At 45.5% G+C, this 20,661-nt stretch overlaps 1 protein-coding gene across 2 annotated transcripts in view; it reads right to left on the minus strand.

Moving 5' to 3' along the window:
• SYN3 (synapsin III) overlaps positions 1 to 20,661 on the minus strand; it is a 444,404-nt gene that overhangs the window by 392,972 nt on the left and 30,771 nt on the right. For both annotated transcript variants that reach the window (XM_036093503.2, XM_036093504.2), the window contains exon 2: positions 15,949 to 16,409. In XM_036093503.2, coding sequence (XP_035949396.1) covers positions 15,949 to 16,259 — 311 coding nt within the window. In that variant the 5' untranslated portion in view covers positions 16,260 to 16,409. The remainder of the gene's footprint in view (positions 1 to 15,948; positions 16,410 to 20,661) is intronic.

The raw sequence follows: 20,661 nt of genomic DNA on the forward strand, positions 1-20,661 counted from the left end.
TTCCTTCCTCGACAAATATAACTTCATAATAACCTGGAAGGTTCAGAATTTAGACTTCTTGGAATTCTTAGAGTTCTACCCAGAATAAGGCAACATGTGGATTGCCATGTCTTGGTCCCTACAGTCCTCCCTAATTCTCCTCCCACCCTCCTCTCTGTCCTGCACCACCCAGGATCCTTGTGCAGGCTCATGGATGGCCTAGCCCAATGCCATGCTTCATTTCTTCACTCGTGCCCCCATCAATAATTCTCCCTTGGCTATGCCTTGGGAGGATGGACAGGGAACTGGCCTACACAGGGCATGGAATTGGGCCAGGGTCCCTTTGGGCAGGGAATTCTAGGGTTCTATGTATCCAGTGCATGGTCTAAGGGTACAATTTGCAGGGCCCTCCTTTGCCATCAGAAGGGGTACAGCTAGTAAGGGCTGGAGTTAGAGTTAGGGCAAGGTTCCCTCTAGCTTGGGTTTAAAAGAAGTATTAGATGGGCCTGGGACCTCAGAAGGGTGACTAATGAGAACAATCACTAGTACACTGGAAAAAGCATGGCTTGGGCAAAATTTGAGCTCTACAGCTCACTTACCCCATGTTCTAAGCCAAGGTACTTAACCCCTCTAGGTCATGGTTTTCTCATTTGTCAAGGGTGATAACATCTACAGCCAAGGCTGTAGTGATAAATTCACCTGATCCTGTATGCAACAAGGCAGTAGAGTGTAGTAGACTTAGGGCAACCACATGGATGCAATCCCAGCTCTACCACTCACTGTGCAACCTTGGGTAAATCACTCAACCTCCATGTGCTTCAGTTTCCACATTTGGGAAGTGGGGTTGATGCTAGTAACTAACTCACAGGGTTGTTGTAAAGATTAACCAAGATAAGATGTATAAAGCACTCAGAACAGTTCCTGCACATAGATAGTAAGCTCCAAAGTACACAGCCCGGGGCCTAAAACAGAATCAACAACAAAGAACTATTGTTTTCTCTGTGCCTGTGGGTGTCATGTGGTGGGGATCCACGAATAAAACATAATCTTACCCTCACGGAAGTTACAAAACAGAAATGTGATTCACCTCACTTTGATCTGTTCCACCAGTGCAATGAGTGATGGGGTTGATTAATAAATTGACGCCGTTGGTATATAAGGCCTGCAGGTACCTTCACATCCCTCCTACTATTTGACCCTAATGTCAACCCTGAGAGTAGGTAGGGTGGGGATCAGTCCCCACACATTCCAGATGGAGAAGTCCCTGTTCAAAGACACATAAAACTTCTAAGTGGCACCGGTGAGTTAGATCTTGAACTTCAAGATTTTTGGGATTCAGTTCAGACCCTCTGTGTCCTTCATGATCTGGATCCTGCTGACCTTGACCCATTTCTCCTCTGGTTTTCTGCCCACCTCACAGACACACTCAACTTCCTGCAATTCTCTAGCCTCGTCCTACACTTTATGCCTCTGAGCCTTTGCACAGGCTGTTCTCTCTGCTTAGGATGTCTTGTTCTTCACTGCCTGGCTGCCTCCAAGATCTTCACTCACCTTCTTTATCAAGTTTTCCTTGAAAGTGCCCCCCCAATGAGGCTGGGTTAGGTGTTCCTCCTTGGGGTTCTCACAGCATTCTATACTAACAACCATTAAAGCACATATCACTCCCTGATGTAATCACACGGTGTTTGTCTCTACCTTGCCCCTGTACACCTAGTCTGAGAGCTCCTGGGAACCTGAAACTGTGTCTCAATGCTCACTGAATCCAGTATCTGGCAGAAAGTGCCAGGGCACAAGGCACATGTTTAACAAATGTTTGCTTACTGGGTAAATGAATAATGTCTTCCAAGGATAAGCCGTAGCGTATCCTGTCCTCGAGACACTTTACTGTCATCTACTGGTACACCGTTGTAATACACTTACAAATCTGCACTGATTACGATGTGGGGTCCTTGTACAGTGTCCACCCTGAATGACGGGTAGCCCTCAACTCTATTCTAACCAGAACTCAGAACGCTTTACACTATACCAATCCCACCCACGCAGCCCAGGCCTGCACAAGGCCTCACCTTCCCAGGAGAAACACTTGTTTTGCCCATCTCTGGAATGTTTACTGCAGAGCCTGGCAGATGGACTCAGGCTGAAGCTTAGGGTCAGGCAGTCCATCCCCCTGCCTGGCTGGGAGTCAGAAGTCTGTCTCCTGACAGGCCACACAGACTGCTGCCTCCTTGCCGGGGGCTCATTCAGGCTTGAGCTGCCTCTGAACAGTCCTGTCTGGCAGAGGGAAGGGTAGGGATGGTCTGGAATTTTAGATGCCTTGGGGGCTGGGGTTGCCGCCTTTGTAATTGCCTGGCTGTTTGACCTCAGGCAAAACGGACGGCCTCACTGTGCCCAAAGGCCGTCTCTCTAATGCAGACCTCTTCCCAATGCCCTAATATGTTTATTCTCATAATGAGTTCCCTGACTATCCCAGCCAATCACTCAAGGCCTTGGCCTTGGGAAGGGGGTGGGGGAAACTCTTGATTCCAGGAAGCTTCCTTCTCTGTGGGTGGTCTCGTATTTTACTGCCACATCAGAGGCACCAGGAAGGAGAATATTATAAAACAAGCGCTGCCTGGGGTGGGAAATCCCAAGTTTGGGGAGGCGGGAAGTGGTGTGTGAGAGAGATTTATGAGGAGGGGGTACAGAGCTCTTTCATGACGACAGCAGGGCCAGAAGGAAGAGGAGAATTAGCGCAAACAGGATCCACCTGTGTCCAAGCAGCACCCTCCTAATAAATATGTCTGGGATGTAGTCAATGTGGCTGGGCCTTGGCTGGGTCCTTCCCAGGGAGGAGAGGTCAGGAATTTTCTGTCTCAGGCACAGCCCTCTTCCCACAGGTGGCCCCTGTACGGGGAGGGAGGGCGGGGATGCAGGGATCTGGCCCTAGGAGGGGAGTCTCCTGTTCATTGCTTATTTGTCGCCTGGACTTAAACAGGGGGAGATGGAGTATGGACCACGCAGGAAACCACTGAAGGCAGACATGCCCAAGGCTTTCCCAGTCAGTAAGATGAGGAGGGTCACATGGCACCTTGGCTGGAGGGAGGTGTGACAAAAGCAGGACCTTTGAACACAGAGGTCCAATTCAGAGATCAATTCTAGCTCCATTATTTACTCGAAAGTATAGCTAATCTGCCTGCCCCTTCCCACTGCCAGAGGGGATCCTCCAGTGATGGGGCAGACTCTCCATCCCACCTTGCAATTAGGGAACTCCAGTGAGTCAGGCAGGGGAGGGACCCTCTGAGGGTGGCCAGGCCCCTTGCACCTATATGGGGATCTGTGGATGTAAGAAACTAGAGCCCTAAGCCACAGGATGTGACAAACGTCCCCTCATTGGCTTCTGACAGCAACAGGAAAGGAGATTTTCATGGGTAGGTCTGGTCACCATTCACTCCCTTATGCAACCACTATCTACTGAGCCTCATGGGGACCAGGCACCTTACCAGGTGTAAGGGGAAAAGGCTGACATGGTGCCTACTCTTGGAGAGCTCACGCTCCCAGAAGTCAGAAAACTAACCAGGTGAAAAAGAACTGGTGACTACTGAGAATAAAATACACAAAGGGATGGAGGATAAGATGTGGAAAGCAGAGAAGATCTGACTCAGGTTGTCATGGAAGCTTCTTCAGGAGATGCTGAACATATATTTATTGACCATCCACTACGGGCCAGGGCCTGCAGGCTCTAAGAAAGTTCTTGGCCTCAGGGGAGCTTACCACCTAACAGGAGGGAGAGACTCATAAATGGACAATGACCACACAGGGCATCAGCCCAAAGATCCAGGTCACCCCACAAAAGGCACCCCCAGCCTAGTCTAAGGGTCAGGGGCCACTTCCCTGGTGAGTGGCCCAGTTCATCCATCCATGTATCTAATATCTGGGGCCTCTCCTTCGCCAGGGCCAAGGGCTACCAAGAGGAATGTGAGAGGGTCTGGATGTGTATGTGTGAAAGGCACAGACAAGGGCAAACGAGTTGGGCAGGTGCTGGGGGTGCTCAGGGAGATGATAAATTCTCCTGGGGCATATCCTAAATGTGCAGGAAAATGAGCAACAGGCATGGAGCAGAAGACCCAGATTTGAGTTGGCAGCTGGGGCACCTGCTACATGATTTTGGACAAACCCTTACCCCTTCATCTGTAGAACAGGGACAGGAAGACTACCCACAGGGTTAGCATGAAGCTTAAATGAGGATGCAGATTTGGAGGACTCTGGGAACCTGCCGAAAATGTGCTAGTAAGTGTGCTGCTCACTGGTGGGCTGCAAAGGTGGAACTTCTCCTCTACAGGTAAAGAGGTCAATGGGCACTGCTAGCATCGGAGACAGACTCAGGTCCCGTCCAGCTCTGCTATTTATTTCCTGGTGCTGCCTCAGACAGACATCAACCTTCCCAAGCCCATTTCATTTGTAAGTGCTCATGAATGCTATCGTTGACACATCCTGACACATGGCAGGTGTTTAATGTTCATCTCTTTCCCTCCTGACCTTCACCAGGATGGGGAGAGGGCTGAGGTCAGTTGGGTCGTCCCTGGGGAAGTGACGTGTCATTTCCTCTCTCCAAGAGGAGGAAGGTGGCAGTATCTTCCTTGCTCTAAGAACTCCTGCTTCATGAAGTCTAGCATAATGGAAACCTGCCTGGACTGCTCTCTGGGATCTCCTCTTCCTCCCCAGTACAGGCCTTTAGGGCAAATAAAATCATCAGCCACCCACTCACCATAACTGCAGAAATCAGGCTAGAATGTCATCTCAGTTCTTACCCCTCTCCTTGCCAAAGACACTACACTGTGTCACCCTCATTCCTACAGATATCTGAAAGTTCACAATCTTTATTACATAAAGAGAGTTTGTTAATATTTAGAAGGCTAAGCCATTCCCTCAGCAAACATTTATTTAATGAGCATCCTCTAAGTGCCCATCTGGAGAAATGCCCATGGGAAAGGTAATAAATACACTGAAAGGTAATTCATACCAAGGTGCAAATGACTAATATCTGATCATTTCAGAAAAGGGATTTAAATGATATAGGAGGATGAGAAGGGCATGTGAGAATATTAAGTGTTTGATTTAGAAAGGAGGCGTGGGGCCTGTCAAGGTATGAAGGACAGGGCACAGAAGGAAAAGGCTTAGAAAAGTTATTTTCTATCCATCCTTCCCTCCTCCTCTCCATCCATCCATCCATTCATCCATCCATCCATTTACCCTTCTATCTCTCCATCCAACCAACCATCCATCCATCCATCCATCCATCCACCCACCCACCCATCTACCCAAGGTTCACTATGTGCCCAGCATTGTGCTAGACCCTAGGTATTGCACTAAACAAAACAGCCCTCCTGCCATCATGGTGCATACAGTCTAGCTGGGAGACAGACCCAGAAGAAGAGCTAGACTGCATATTTATCCTGAATTCTGTCTTCTTTAGCAGAAGTTACCAATTGGTAAATTTCATGAAGTCCACAGTCTTATTTTGGACTTAAATTATAGGCTTACAATTTTAAAATAGAAAATTCATATAAAAAATTCAGATTTCTGACTGCCCTTGAAAAATCAATGACTTGGCAACACCAGCCCCTTATTCCTGCATGGTTAACAACTGGGTGAGTGAACTGCAGCTGCTGCCTTCAGAGGGGACACCAGTTCTCACGCCCAACCCAGACCCCAATGTTCCATCGTCTTGCTGAAGCTGAAACCAAGTGGCAGATACCATTTGTCATAAAGCATGTGCTGTTGTTTTCCTTGGAGCAGGGAAATATTTCTCTATGCTTGTGCCTTTTCCTACCACCTGCCCCTTCTCTCCCTGCCCATCTTGTCTCCTGTAAGCAGCTGCACGGGCAACCCCTAATTTAACTAATTCCATTCTGAAGATGGCAATTAGCTCAAGGGCAAATCTTCAGGAAACCCTTACCCTTACCCTTCCTGAAGATCCAGGATGGGAGGTCAGGAAAATAGACACAAAGCACCATCCTCTCTTACCATTATAGACAGCCTCCCTCCTGCCAAGGAAACACATCCCAGGCAGGCTTCCACAGGCCCCAGGAGAAGAGACGTTCTGTAATGAGGCTGGCATCTGCCCAGTGACCTGCCTCCCCCAGGGCAAGCCTGTAACCAGGCAGGATGAAGTCTGTAGACTCCAGCACTGAAACAGCTATTGCTAAGAAAGCCATGGCATCTGAGGGACTCAACTGAAAAGGTCATTCAGAGGACCAGGGCAAGAAAACCATGCTTTGGAGGAAGGGGGGAGACTTACAAGGTGAACAGTTGAGCTCTTCGGAGAAAAGCAAGGCAAGGTCAGAGAAGTGACTGAGACATAAGGTCACAGAGGAAAAAACACAAAGCTTTAGGCTCAAGACTCCTGTAAGGGCTTACAGACCAACCCCTTTATAGCCAGGGCCTCTTCTGCAACATTTTTTCCAAATGGCTAGCCCAGTCGTGCCTGAACACCTGCAAGTGATGGGGAGCTCACTCTGTCACTGGGCAGCCCACTTGATCTTTGGATGACTTTGCCATTCTATATATTGAGCTGAAATAGATCTCCTGCTTAGGTGGCCCTGCTGTTCCCAGCTCTACCAGTTGGAAGCCACATGAAAAAAGTCCTCTAACTCAGAGGTTTCTAAACTTGGATCATCGTTTAAAAAAAAAAAAACAAAAAACAAAAAAACAGTTTCCCAGCTCCACTCTAGATATTCTGATTCAGTAGTTCTAAGGGCCTGTCCTGCACCCATCTGAACTTCCAGCAACAGCACCTCCATCTGCATTTGCACTGAAGGAACCAAGCAGCTCTGTTGCACACGGTCTTGGTGGGACTGTCCCAGGACACACTGTGGAAACAGCCAGGCTTGTTCTTCCCCAGGTATTTGATTTGTGAACAGAGAGGCACATGGCTGGAGGAGAACAGGAGCTGACTTCTCTAGAGAAGGCTGTCCACAAGTTCCAGCCTCCTAGATCCCAGTGGAGCCCTGGTCTCTCCAAGACTTGGGTCTTCGTATTTCCTTTAGATTCTGTGAGCCTCCCACATCCAAAACATCCCCATTTTAACTAAGTCAGCCAAAGTCTATTTCTTTTTCTTGCAAACAAAGAACTCTATTACGGAAGGTGTAGGGTGGTGCCTGGGAATCTGAATGTCGTTCTGATAGAAACAGTATTTTGGGGAATGTGATCTTAGTCCATCATCATTTGACTTATGAGGAAACTGAGGCCCAGAGAGAACAGTGGCTCCACTATGATCCTATAGCATCAGCAGAGAAGGGAGTAATCCGGAAGAAACAGCATCTATCAGATTTCTCCCCACATTCCCTTCTGCTCAAAGACATTTCCCCCAGATTTTCTAGCCAGTTTCAGAGGGTGAAGACTCTACCAGGCGAGAGACAGCTCTTCACTGTTTTCCCCCTCCCTCTCTCTCTCCCTGAAAGAGCTGGGTAGGAAGCAGCAGGGGCACCAGGCCTCAGGATTGGACAGCAGGAAGACCTCACGGAGAGAGGTCAGCACTTGAAAAATTCCTCAAGTCAAAGGGCTTGGGGCTTGGGTGCCACACAAGGCCCTCACTGTGTGCGCACATTGTCTCCCTGATAAAAGGGGCCGGGCCTGGGAAAACGGAGCCTGTCTCCAGGCGACTAGGCAGGCTGCTGGGGAATGCCCAAGGCCCCTCCCCTCCCCCAGGCACCAGGGCCAGGGCCAGGGAGGCAAGGGGGAGGGGCAGGAGTGCCCGGCAGGTGCCCAGAGTGGGAGGGATGAGTCCAGAAGTCCAGAGCCACTCTAGGTGGTGTTGGGTGGCCTGTGTGAGTTGGTGAATGAAGTGAGGAGGAAGGTGGTATTAGGCCTTTCCTTTCTCCCTCTCCCTTCCATCCCTGCATTTCCCCACTGGCAACAGCCAAGGCCTGCCTTGTTCAAGGAGAGGTTTAGGGGTAGAGGAAGTGGTGGGGGTAGATGTAAGAATTCTGTTTCCCAGACCCACGTCTCTTCCACAGAGAGGTACGTGTCTCCGCTGTGAGCCCCCCAAGCAAGTCTAGGAGGAGCGGACCAAGCCAGACCCCCATCTTCTCATCCTCATAGGTGGGGTGCCTGCCAGCTTACCAGCATCCAGACACCCCTCCTCCAGGGCTTCTGGAAGACAGCCCTTGAGCCTATCCAGCTGAACTGAGAAGCATGCCAAGTGGCTTCCTTCCCCCTGGCTTCCAGCACCATTATATTCATCAGCAATTAGTAATTGCAATTAATTGTTAATACAGTTACCATTTCAATTCCTGTTATGACAAGCTAAGTCCTGTAGCAGCCCCAACCGAGCCATCATCTCTAATCTTTGCAATGACCGTTCACAAAAGATACAGCATGATCCTTCCTCACAGCTGAGGAATGTGAAGTTCCGGAGGTCAGACTTCCCAAGGTCACGTAAGTGAGAGGGAGAAGGGACCCAGGCAGTCTGCCTTGGGACTGTCTACTAGTTTTGCTCCCTCCCTGCTGGTGACTGACAATCCTCAGTCATTGTCACAGGCAGGGAAAGCTGCTCTCTGAGAATGGGGTCAATAGGGGAGCCTGCTTTGGTTCTCCAACCAGAAAGCAAGGAAGTGCAAAGGCTAGCCTCTCACTGGGCCCATGTTAGCAGGGCTGAGATGGTGGCAACTCTCATTGCCATCCCCCATAAATAGGTTATCTAGATAAAATACAGGTTACCCAGTTAAATTTGAATTTTGGATAAACAATGAATAATTCTATATGTATAAGTATATATTTATGGTATAAGTCTATACCAAATATTGCAGGAGATAAACTGATTTATTATTTATCTAAGTATTAACTGGGGGTCCTACATTTTTATTTGCTGAATCCAGCAACCCTACCCCAAAGCCACTGCTGGTGATGCCAGCTCTGAGTTCAAATACCCCCTGTAGGTGGCACAGTGGGAAGCAGAATGTCCTGGTCACCACGGGGCCAATTAGACCCACTGCGAGGTTTCGAGGGGCCTGCCAAGATGCCCTGCAGTCCTCATGCCTTTAGTCAAAGCAGCCTGAAGCAGTTCAGCCCCCTCAAGTGGAGGCTGGAGACTTTGAGCTACCAGCTGAACAAAGAGGAGGGGGAGCCTTGGGCATAGCAGGGACATCAGGTACTCTTCTTGAATTCCAGGGCAGCTGAGTCTTTTCTGAGAAAGACTCTCCCCAGGGTATCCTCGACCCTGAACTCTCCCATACAGTAATACCAGCCTTTGGCGAGAGCATCTATTTGTTCATCGATTAAAGCATCCGTGTAGCCTATCTTACCTTGTGCCAGGTACTGCACTGGCCGCCGGCAACATGGTGTTCAAACAAGGGAGGCCTAAGCCCTACCCTCCTGGGGCTTATGCTCTGGCACAGGACCACAGCACAGGCAAACAAAGGAGACAAATGGAACGACGCCTGGGAGGGAGAGGAACAATGGGCTCTCACTGGAGCCTTTAACACTCCTGTGAGCTCAGTGGTTGGTGACAGTGGTGGCATTATGGTTCCCACTTTACAGATAAGGAAACTGAGGCTCAGAAAGGTAAAGCGGCTTGGCCAAGACCACAGAACTGATGAGTGGCAGAGCTGGGACTTCAGTCCCGACCTGCCACCTGCCAGCCCTGAGTTCTCTGCATTTTATCTTCCTTCCCATTTTAACTCTCTTGGGAAACATGTCTGACATGTGTTAGGAAATCACATATTTACTATCAAAACACAGGGGGAAAGAGCAGAAAAAAATCCTGCTGGAGCCTTAAAAAGAGGAAAATAGCCCAAAGGCAATTTCTACGAAGGATCTAATTCCCAAACCTGAGATCACGAGTGTCTGGATGGCTACAGGAACCCCTTTTCCTCCTGGCACCTTATCGTTCCAGCTGCCCACGGGGCTCCAGCAGGGTGGGGCTGCCTGGCTTGAGGTGGGGCACTTTCCTCCGAGGGTGAGGTCACCGGGATCCTGTGCTTGGCTGCAGTGCTGTTACATGGAGTCCTGCCACCCTGTCTCCTCCCACTGCTCTCAGACACTGGGCGTGTGCGGGTGTGTACATGTGTGAGCCTCCCGAGCAGGCTCTGTAGGCCAGTGCCCTCACACACAGAAGGAGGGCTCAGGTGGGAGTGGGAAAAATGCCGAGGAACAGGGGTGTCCAGAATGGTCTGAGCTGGATCCCAGATGCCAATGACATCCGTTTCGATTTTGGGCTCAGAGCCTCAGTTTTCCTTATTTATAAAATGAGAATAGTAAAAGTACTCCATACAGTCATTGGGAGGATTGAATTAGAAAACTATGAAAACTATTTAGCACAATGTCTGGTGGTGGAAAATACACAAATGTTTGCCACATGACAATGATGAAGACATGACCCCATCCCCAAAGAGCTCATAGTTTATTCATTTGTGCTTTCGTTCATTTTTTGACCACGACTTTTCAGCATCTACCTCTTGCCAAATGCTGAAGTCCTGTGCGGGCGTCAGCAGGAGCTGGGGCATCATCAGAAATGCCTCTTAAGAAGTTAGTCCTGTTCAAGTCTCAGCCTAACCACCTACCTGTTCCTTGTTCTTTGAGCAGGTGCATGGTCTCTGTGTTCTGCTTCCTCACCTGTATCATACCCCCTGGGCAACTCAGGAAGTGCCTAGGACCAGAGCTGTGTCGGCAAATGATTAATAACCAGCTCTGTGAGGAGAACTGAAAGCCCTGTTTGGTAGCATTTGCCAGTTTCTGTGGTGTAAATTGTCTCATGTAACTACTGTGACTTTCTATTGGATTGAGTATGAGATGAGAGGGGAAAAGGGGATTTCAGAATGTCACCAAAGTCACTCTTTAGTTTCACTGTCACCATCCCCACCTGTCACTACCAATAACTCATCACCTCCGAAGTCATTCAATCAACAGACATTTCCTAATTAACTGCTTGCCCTGTTGTAGGCGCCGAGATACAAAGACACCATCTGGGAGTGGGTGGGGTAGGGTGGTGGTGGAGACACAAACTATCATACAGCATCTCTTGGTGAATCTAGAAATGCACAAGGTGTTTTAATGGCTATCACCGATCATCATTTAGTAGGACAGTGTAGCCTGATACACTCTAGGCTGTAAGGATAATAGCAGAGGGGTGTTTCAAACCAAGAATACTTTCTTCATTTCCTCCCCAACAAATAAAAGAAAAAAGAAACATACGGAAGGGTGGAGAATTGAAGGGAAGGTAACAATAGATCATTGTTGAAATGGAATAGCAGACATTCTGGGAACAAGGCCATGGGTGAGGTAAGAGGAGAGGAGGGCCAGAGTTCCACAGGCCACTGGAGGGAGGGGTTGGGGGAAAGGCTTAGCTGCTTCTATCCCCTCACCTCAACAACCTGCTCCTCAACTTCCTCCAGGTTCTGGAGGTCTTACAGGCAAAACCATGAGCAGGGAGGTACATCCAACCCAAGCCCAATTATGAGCAATCTTTTTTTTGTCGTGTTCAATGTTTTGAATTTGAAATCAAACCTGGGGTTCTGGTATATTCTGTGGGCAATAATAAAATTTTGTGCCAGCTTTCTTTTAAAAATCTCACATAGCAGCCTTACAGTTACCCTCCCATACTGGAAAATAAAGAGTTAAGATTTTATACATAGGTGAGTAAAAACAGAAACCCCTCAACTGTATGTATTATATTGCTGACTCCTAAGGTAAGGTGTGTTTTGGGCCCCAATATGCCCATTAAAAGTTATCCTCATTGGACTGGAGTGGGGACAATGACACATGCTAATCGAACACTGTGTGTTGAGCACCAGGGATATAAAGAAGAACAAGACACAGGCCTTGTTTTGGTAGAAAAGACAGCCACCTAACAGCCAATGATAGTATAGTGTGAAATTACTGTAGCACCATGAAATATGCTCTAAGTTACATAAAGGAGAGGGTTATTAGCACTGCTGGCAGGTGAGATGTATCAAGGAAGACTTCACAAAAGAGGTGACACCTGAGCAGGCTTTTTAAGGATGAATGGAAATTGGACACGTGAACAAGATAGGGAAGGGTATTCCAGGTAGCAGGGAGCAGAATGTGCTAAGGCAAATGTGTTTGAGAACTACAGGTTGTTATTCCTGCAGAATAAATAGTCCAGCAGGAAGTGGAGCTAGAGACAGAATTAGAGGGAGGCAGGCAAGCTGACGACTGAATTTGCACTTGAGGGCAATGATGTAGCAACAGAGGATTATAATAGGGCATGCTCAGTGGGAGCAAACTGATCAAGTCTGTGTTTCAAAAAAATGACCCTTTGGTGGTAACATGGAAGGTAACCAGGAGGTCAAGACTGGAGGCCTGAGACCAGTGAGGCTGCTGAAGATTCTAGGCAAAAGAATGAGTGGACAGGCAGTAGGGCTGAAGAATACTGAGCCTGAAATCCATTTATTTTATTTCTCCTTTCCCTTGTGGTTCTCAAGACTGACTGATCTCCCCTCATCCCAAAGGACAGCACCAACTTCAGTTCAGACCCACTACTGAGCTGGCCCAAAGTTCCCCAAACACCACTGCCCTAGCTAGGCTCACCTCCAGGGCCAACTCCAAAAGGTGGTGGGATCTTACAAAGCTCAGCCATGAGTTGTTTTTCCCAGCAAAGGTGGCTTTGGAGCCCTCTGTTTCTCCTCCAAGGATGAAAAGTCCTTCCCCCCGGTCACTGGGCAGGTATCAGATAGTCTTTGGGGGGCCCAGGCTGGTTCAGAGTATCGGCAAGCTGGCCTCAACCAAGAGGGGGAGAGTGGGGGTTTCTGCAAACTCCCTCACTACAAGGAAACCTGATTCTGCAGGAAGGCCCAGGACCCCGAATGGGAAAACAGAGGATCTGGGGCTGAGAAGGGAGACAAGGGAGCAGCATTGTTCCTGGTAGGTTCACTCTCAGTCCAGACAGTGGCTATCTCCCCCTTCATTATCATCTCAAAGGGGGGGAAAAAAGAGGCCCTGCGAGCTGGTTTCTCCCCTTCAACAACTTCTTCGTCTCAGGAGACAGTATGCACAATGGAGGAGGGGCTGGGCGGGGGCCGACCCAGGCAGCCCAGGCCCTGCCAAAGCCACCCAGGACAGTGGGGCTGGCTCGCCACCTGCTGGCCGCTCCTGGTGGCGGGGGACAAGCATCCTTCGAGAACTCTGCAGAGGAGGACTGGGATTCCCAGGCAGCCCTCATGAATCTGGAGAAAGCTGGGAATGTACTGAGATTGAGAGAGGACAGGAAGTTGGAGAAGAATCTGGGATGGAGTCCTGCAGGAAAAGCTGATGTGTCTGCAGGCAGGAAGTCTCTATCACAAATGTCCAATGGATGCAGAACCAGGTTCCAGGTAAGCTAATGAGTGTCAGTTACTCCCTTCTCCCCTTTATTACCCACAGAGGGGCAAGAAAAAGATTGCTGTTTTCGAGACCTAATTAAAGTGTGAGTATAACAGGCATGATTGAAATAGACTGGGAGACATTCCTCTGGCCAAAACTGTGTCCCCCATCAGTATGCACAGCCTAAAATTCACCCATTAGTCATGCCTGTGGATTAGAGAGACGGAAGACCAAAGTCAAAATGTAAATGTTACTTGGATGGGTGAAATAGGTGATGGGGATTAAGGAGTGTACTTGTCATGATGAGAACAGAATGATGTATAGAAGTGTTGAATCACTATATCGGACATCTGAAACTAATATAACTGTATGTTAACTAACTGGAATTTAAATAAAAACTTAAAATAATAATAAATAAATGTTACTTGGGTAAGGCCATTCATTGCATTTCAACCTCATTCACTGTGCCCCTACGCTATACTGCTTACCCCATGGACACCAGGAGGACAGAGATTAATAAGACCCAACTTTATCATTCAGGAGCTAACAGGCATGAGTGACTAATAGAAAACTCTGCACAATGGGATAAATCCTAATCCACTCTGCCCATTACTGAGGGGCTGCCATCAAGATGACTAATGTTGCACAGAAGGTCACAAATAGTCTGCAACAGTAACATACACCTAAGTAGAACCCACTGTCTACCAGATACATCCTAATCACTTTTATATGAACTCAGATTTTAACCCAATTACATACACTAACTCTATAAGGTAGATACTATCTTATTCACATTTAGGTGCAGTAACTTGCAAAAGTCATTCAGCTACTATGGGGTAGAAATGGGATCTGAACCCAGACAGCTTAACTCTGAAGTCTGTGTTCCTCACCATTGTACTGTGCTGTCATTTATCAGCTCAACCTCCATACAGAAAGTAACTTTCCTGACAAACAGGTTTTTAAAATAACCCCCGACCACTGCCATATCATGGCAAACCCTGACTGAGCCAGAGATAACACAGTCAGCGAGAATGCTCAAAATCAAGGTCAAGCACTGGGTTAAAAAGAAACAGAGGACTGCAGAGGCCATGCAGACCTTTTGATTACTGGGCAGAAAGCAGCAGGACTGTACAGGCAAGAATGCCCGGAAGCAACATCTCTGCACAAATCAACCGCTAAGCTCAGAACCTAAAGATGGTGCTTTTACATAAGCGCATAAACAGATAAACAAGGCTTCATGGTAACAGGCTTCAAGCAAACAGCAACACCGAAGATAATGCAGACTGGATCAGAACAGAGGCCATACACATGACCATCTTGCTTAAGATGAACTGATTTCTTAGCAGGAGAGTAAAGACTGCTGTCTACACCTGCTGAACATGCTTCCATATTGACTGTACTGAATATGTATTATACACTATAAATATCTCCCATTCCAAAGCACAGGCTCCATCATTCCCAGCCTGAGTTAACTTCTCAAGGAATGAATGTGAGTACACACATGCATGTGAGAACAGCAGAGCCTCTGGTATGCTCAGTGAACTGAATGCATTAATTTATTCACCCAAGAAAGATTTACTGAGAGCCTACGACGTGGCAGCCTTTGGAGACGCATGCATTCAACCTTGCTCTCCAGCCCCATGATCATGTAGGGTCTACTGTCAGAAATGCCCTGGATGGAGTGCTTCCATGTCTCCACATTTTGACTTATTTCCTGGACTGCAAATTCTATGTCTCAAACTAGGACTGATAATACTTATCACCCATCTCTACCAAAAATTTGGTATAGAGGCCTATTCTCTAACTGCCCAGCTCCATGTGAACAGGGTCTGTGCACCACTTACCCAACTTGCACTCGAATGGTGCTCAGTAACTACTTGTGGAACAACAGTTGCAATGACCTTGACACATGTGCCTAGTCTCTGCCTCTGGAGAGCTTACCATCTATCAGCATGCCTAACATCGTCTCTGACCACGCTTGGTGTTAAGAGAAGAGGTTCTGGAGCCAGGCTGCCAGTACATGGAAGAGCCGGGAGACAAACGCAGGCACTCTGGTCCCAAGGGTGTTAGAGAAGGACCATGGGCCTGTGTTGGTTTCTTTTACCCTCACAGCAACCTAACTGAATGGACAGAGAATGGCTGACGCTGAAAGATAGTAAGCAACTTGCCAGAGTTATTTCAGATTTTTTTTTAAAGTTTTCCATTTTTAGGAAGGTAATATGGCACACATACCATATATTATGTAATACTTCCGGTGAGCTCTGGGCAGCATCCCCACAGCAAATGTATTAAGATGTAAACCAACATTGCTGCAGATCATATGGTCAAGCACAGTGAGTGGTATAACGAAGACTATTATAGTCTCACTTTCCCTCAGACCAGGCTTTGCTGCCAAATGGATTATAAAATATTTTTTAGTTTTCAGAGCTTTTTGGATTTTGGATTTACAGGTAAGGGAGTGGGACCTGTAAATGTAAAGCATGAAGCAGGTAAGGGAGTGGGACCTGTAAATGTAAAGCATGAAGCAGGTGCCATGGTGCCTGGCATGCAGTAGCCACATGGTAAACGTAGTTTCCTTCCCTCGGGCCAGTCTCTGATACCACCAAGCCTCTCAGCTTCCCCCCCATCACCTCTCTGGCCCCTACGTGGAAGCACCTGCAGATTTTGGCTTACCAATCTGTGTGGGCATCATCGATCACCAACAGGATCCTGGGCTTTTGAACAACAGGAGCAGAGGGACCTGGAGGCTCCATCAGCCCTGAGGGGGCTTGTGAGGTCTGCTTCATGGCACTGGAAAAGGAGCTAAAGAGGCTGGATCCTGGAGAGGAGAAGGAGGCTGCCAGGGGCTGGGGGTGCCTCCTCTCCATGGCTGGGGAAGCAGGGGAGCTGGTGGAGCTGTCTGGGCGCTGCAGGTCTGTCATGTAGCCATTAGGCAGGTTGGCCACGAAACTGCTGTCGGAGAGGCGCCGCCGGAGAAAATTCATGGCTATGGATGGAAGAGATGGCTTGTTCCTACTCAGACTTGTCTAGGTGAAGCCCAGAACACAGGCTGCCAGGGAGAGGAGGTGGTGGGATCTTGAGTCAGAAGAGCCAGGGGAATCCTGCACAAGTTGGCTTCAGCTATCTTTGCTAACCTGTGGAAACAAGCCAACACACACATTAGTGGAAATGACCTCCGCCCCTTAAGAGCAAACAGATACGGTACCTTCCTGCTCCACTGTTGGGGGCAATACAAAGTGGGACAACCTTTTGGAAAGGAATTTGGCAACATGTAATTAGAGCATAACCTTTTAATCTACGATTTCATTTTCTGGAATTCTATCCCAAGAAATGAATCTCAGTTACAGAAAAAGCCTCCTGCACAGATATATTTTTCACAGCATTATTTACACTAGCAAAATATTGGAAAGAATTCCAAACTTCAGCCACAAAGTAATAAATAAACTAGAGCACAGTCACTCAGTTGAAAACTTTTGTGGCTATTAAGAGAGGGTATATATAGAGATTTTAGTACCATAGAAAACATTTCATTTGTAATTAAGAAGATCATGCTACAAGTTTATTGGGACAGAACGACTACAACCACATAAAGGACGAAATAACGTAACTTTGGAAAGCAAATACACTGGAATGTTAACCATAATTATACTTGGGTAATGCGATTACGTGGCTTTTTTTTTTTCTTTTTCTTTCCACCTATCTATATTTTCCAGATTTTCTAAAATATATATTGCTGCGGACTGAATTGTGTCCCCCAAATTCACGTGTTGAAGTCCTTAACTGGAGATGGTGCCTTTGGGAGGTAATGGAAATTAGATGAGGTCATGAGGATGGGGCCCTCATGATGGGATTCGTGGCTTTATAAGATGAGACACTAGTGAGCTTGCTCTCCCTCCACCAGGTGAGGACACAAGGAGAAGGAAGCTGTCTGCAGGCCAGGAAGAGGCCCTCACCAGAAACCAACCATGGTGGGACCCTGATCTCAGACATCCAGCCTCCAGAGCTGTGAGAAAATAAATTTCTGTTGTTTAAGCCACACAGTCTGTGGTATTTTGTGATGGTAACCAAACATACGTACTGCTTTTCCGAACAGAAGAAAAAAAGTTCAAAAAAAAAACCCAGATTATTCACTTGAGATCTAGATATCCCATTGAGAAAAATGATTACTTAAATGATACAATTAGACCCCTCATAGTTTTTTATTATTTTATATTTTTATTGAAGTAAAATTTACTTCCACTGAGATGCACAGTTCTCAAGTGTACAATTCTTTGAGTTTTGATATATGGGTACACTGATATAAGATTTATTATATTTATGTCACCTCAGGAAGTGCTCTTGTGCCCCTTTCTGGTCAGCCCACACAGCCTCATAGGCAAACACTCTTCTGATGTCTGTCACCGTATATTAATTTTACCTCTTCTTAAACTTCATATAAATGTAATCATATGTATTAATCTTCTGTGAAGGTGCTTCCTGCTCTCAACAGAGTGGTTTTCAGACTCATCTAGGCTACACGTATCAATAGTCATTCTGTTTTTCAATCGCCGAGTAGCACTCCACTGGATGAATAAACCACAAATTTTTACATCCTCTCCTGTTGATGGGCATTTGAAATGTTTCCAGTTTGAGGGTATTATGAATAGGATTGTTATTATAAGGATTTTTCATTTAAGCATTTTTGTGGGAAAAGGAAGAATGAGTGAGAGAAAGAGAGAGAGAGAAAGGGAGACTTTTCTTCAGGAAAATATCTAGAAGCAAATTTATTGGATCATAGGGTAGAAATATATTTACCTTTATAAGAAACCATCAAAAGGTTTCCCATAGTGGTTGTGTTATTTTGCACATTTCACTTGAGGGTTCTGGTTGCTTTATATCCTTAACAACACTTGGTTGTTATCAGTCTTTAATCTTAGCCATTCCAGTGGATGTAAAATAGTGTCTAATTGTATTTTTAATTTATTTACTCTGATACCGAAGGAGGTTGAGCAATTTCCATGGGTTTACTGGCCATTGATATATCTTCTCTGGTGAAGTGTCTGTTTAAATCTTTGGCCCATTTTTTTTTTTTTTTTAACAAGTCTGACAATCTCTGCAATGTTTATTTTTTTCCTCTTTTTTATTGTTATGTTAATCACCATACATTACATCATTAGTTTTTGATGTAGTGTTCCATGATTCATTGTTTGTGCATAACACCCAGTGCTCCATGCTGAACGTGCCCTCTTTAATACCCATCACCAGGCTAACCCATCCCCCCACCCCCCTCCCCTCTAGAACCCTGTTTGTTTTTCAGAGTTCTTTGGCCCATTTTTAAAATGTGGGTTGTTTATATTTTTATTATTGATTTGTATTATTTGACTAGGAGTTCTTTATACATTCTGGATATAAGTCCTTTGTCAGATATGCATGCTGTGAACATTTTCTCTGTCTTTGGTTTGCCATTTCATGTCCTTCATGAACAGAAGTTTGATAGAATAAAATAACTCTTATGAAAAGTTGTTTACTTGAAATAAAAACATTACAATGAGAATAAAATTTATATTATAGGATGAGACTACACTTCCATATTTTGGTTATTAGGAATATTTTATATGTACATACAAAAATGTATATATACACACATAAGTACACATATCTATATGTACATATATGAAATCTGTTACATAAATCTGTAGATGTTTTGATAAACAAAAGTTTAAAATTTTATGAAGTCCAAGTTACCAGATTTTTCTTATGATTAGACCTTTCTGTATCTGCTTTTAAAAATCTTTGCCAACCCCAAGATCATGATGATATTGTCTCCTAATCTCTTACAGAAACTGTATAGTTTTAGCTTTTCTATTTAGGTCTATAATCCATCCAAACTTGATTTTTGGAGTGGTGTGAGGTGGGTTCATTTATCCAGTTTTCCAGCACCATTTATGAAAATATTTTCTTCCCAATGAATTGCTTTGGTGGCTTTCTTGGCACCAATGAATTGTATATGTATGGGTCTATCTCTGCACTCTTTCTTATGCTCCATTGATCTGTTTGTCCTTACACAGTCTTGGCTACTGTGGCTTTACAGAAAGGTCTAAAATCGGACACAATGAGTCCCCGAACTTAGATTTTCTTTCTCAAGATTGTTTAGAGTATTCTAGGTCCTGTTTCCATATACATTTTAAAATCAACTTGTATGAAAAAGTCTGTTGGGATATGGTTTGGGATTATATAGAATCTACAGCTCAGTTTGGGTAGATATAACATCTCAACACTACTAAATGTTTTATGAACATGGTAGAGCACTCAACTTACTAACTACAGTTTCTCTCAGAAATGTTTTGTGATTTTCAATATAGAAGTGTTGCACATACTTTGTTAAACTGATTCCTAATATTTCTTCCGTGTTTTTTTTGGGGGGGGGACGGGGATGGTATTTTAAAAGACTGTTCTCTAAGTTTCATTTTCCATTTGTTTGCTGCTAGTATCATATATTTGTCAATTATTGTCAGTATGTTGACGTGATAAATTCAATTATTGTTTCTAGTGGTTGTTTACAGATTTCCTAAGATTTTCTATTTAAGTAATCACGTCATCCACAAATAGAGATATCTTTACTTCTCCTTTTCCAAACTTAATGCCTTTCCTTTTTTCACCTCTTTTATTACAGTGCCTAGGACCTCCACCACTGAATAGAAATGATGAAAGTAGACACCTACCTTTTCTCAATCTTAGGGGGAAAACGTTCACTATCTCACATTACTAAGATGTTAGTTGTAGGTTTTTGTAAATGCACTTTATCAGACTGAGACAGTTCTCTAGTAGTCTTAGTTGCCCGAGATTTTTATCATGAATGGACGTGGAATTTGCCAACTGATTTTCAACTGAGAAGAACTATAGTTTTTAAAATCACTTATTTGCTTAATGTGGTGAATCAACTGATTGATTGATTTTCCAATGCTAAACCAAACTTGCATTCCTGAGATAAATCCCACTTGGTTATGGTGAATTACCAGTTTTACATATTGCTATATTCAATCTGATATTTTGTTGAGGATTTTTGCATCCGTGTTGATGAAAAATACTGGTCTATAATTTCCTTTCCTGGTAATATCTTTGCTAGATTTTGGTACCAGGGTAATGTTGAGCTCACAGAATATGCTGGGAAATGTTCCTGCCTTTCTCTTTTCTGAAAGAGTTTATGTAATATTGGTACTATCTTTTTTCTTAAATTATTGGAAGAATTCAACAGTGAGGTCATCTGGGGCTGATGTTTTCTTCATGGAAAAGTTTTTAATAATGAACTCAATCTGTTATATAAATCTATTCATATTCTCTTTCTTATATCAGTATTTGCAATATGTGATTTCAAGCAATTTGTCCATTCTTAATTGTGAAATCTAC

Source organism: Halichoerus grypus, chromosome 6 (genome assembly GCF_964656455.1).
Source record: "Halichoerus grypus chromosome 6, mHalGry1.hap1.1, whole genome shotgun sequence".
NCBI classification, from domain to species: Eukaryota; Metazoa; Chordata; class Mammalia; order Carnivora; family Phocidae; genus Halichoerus; species Halichoerus grypus.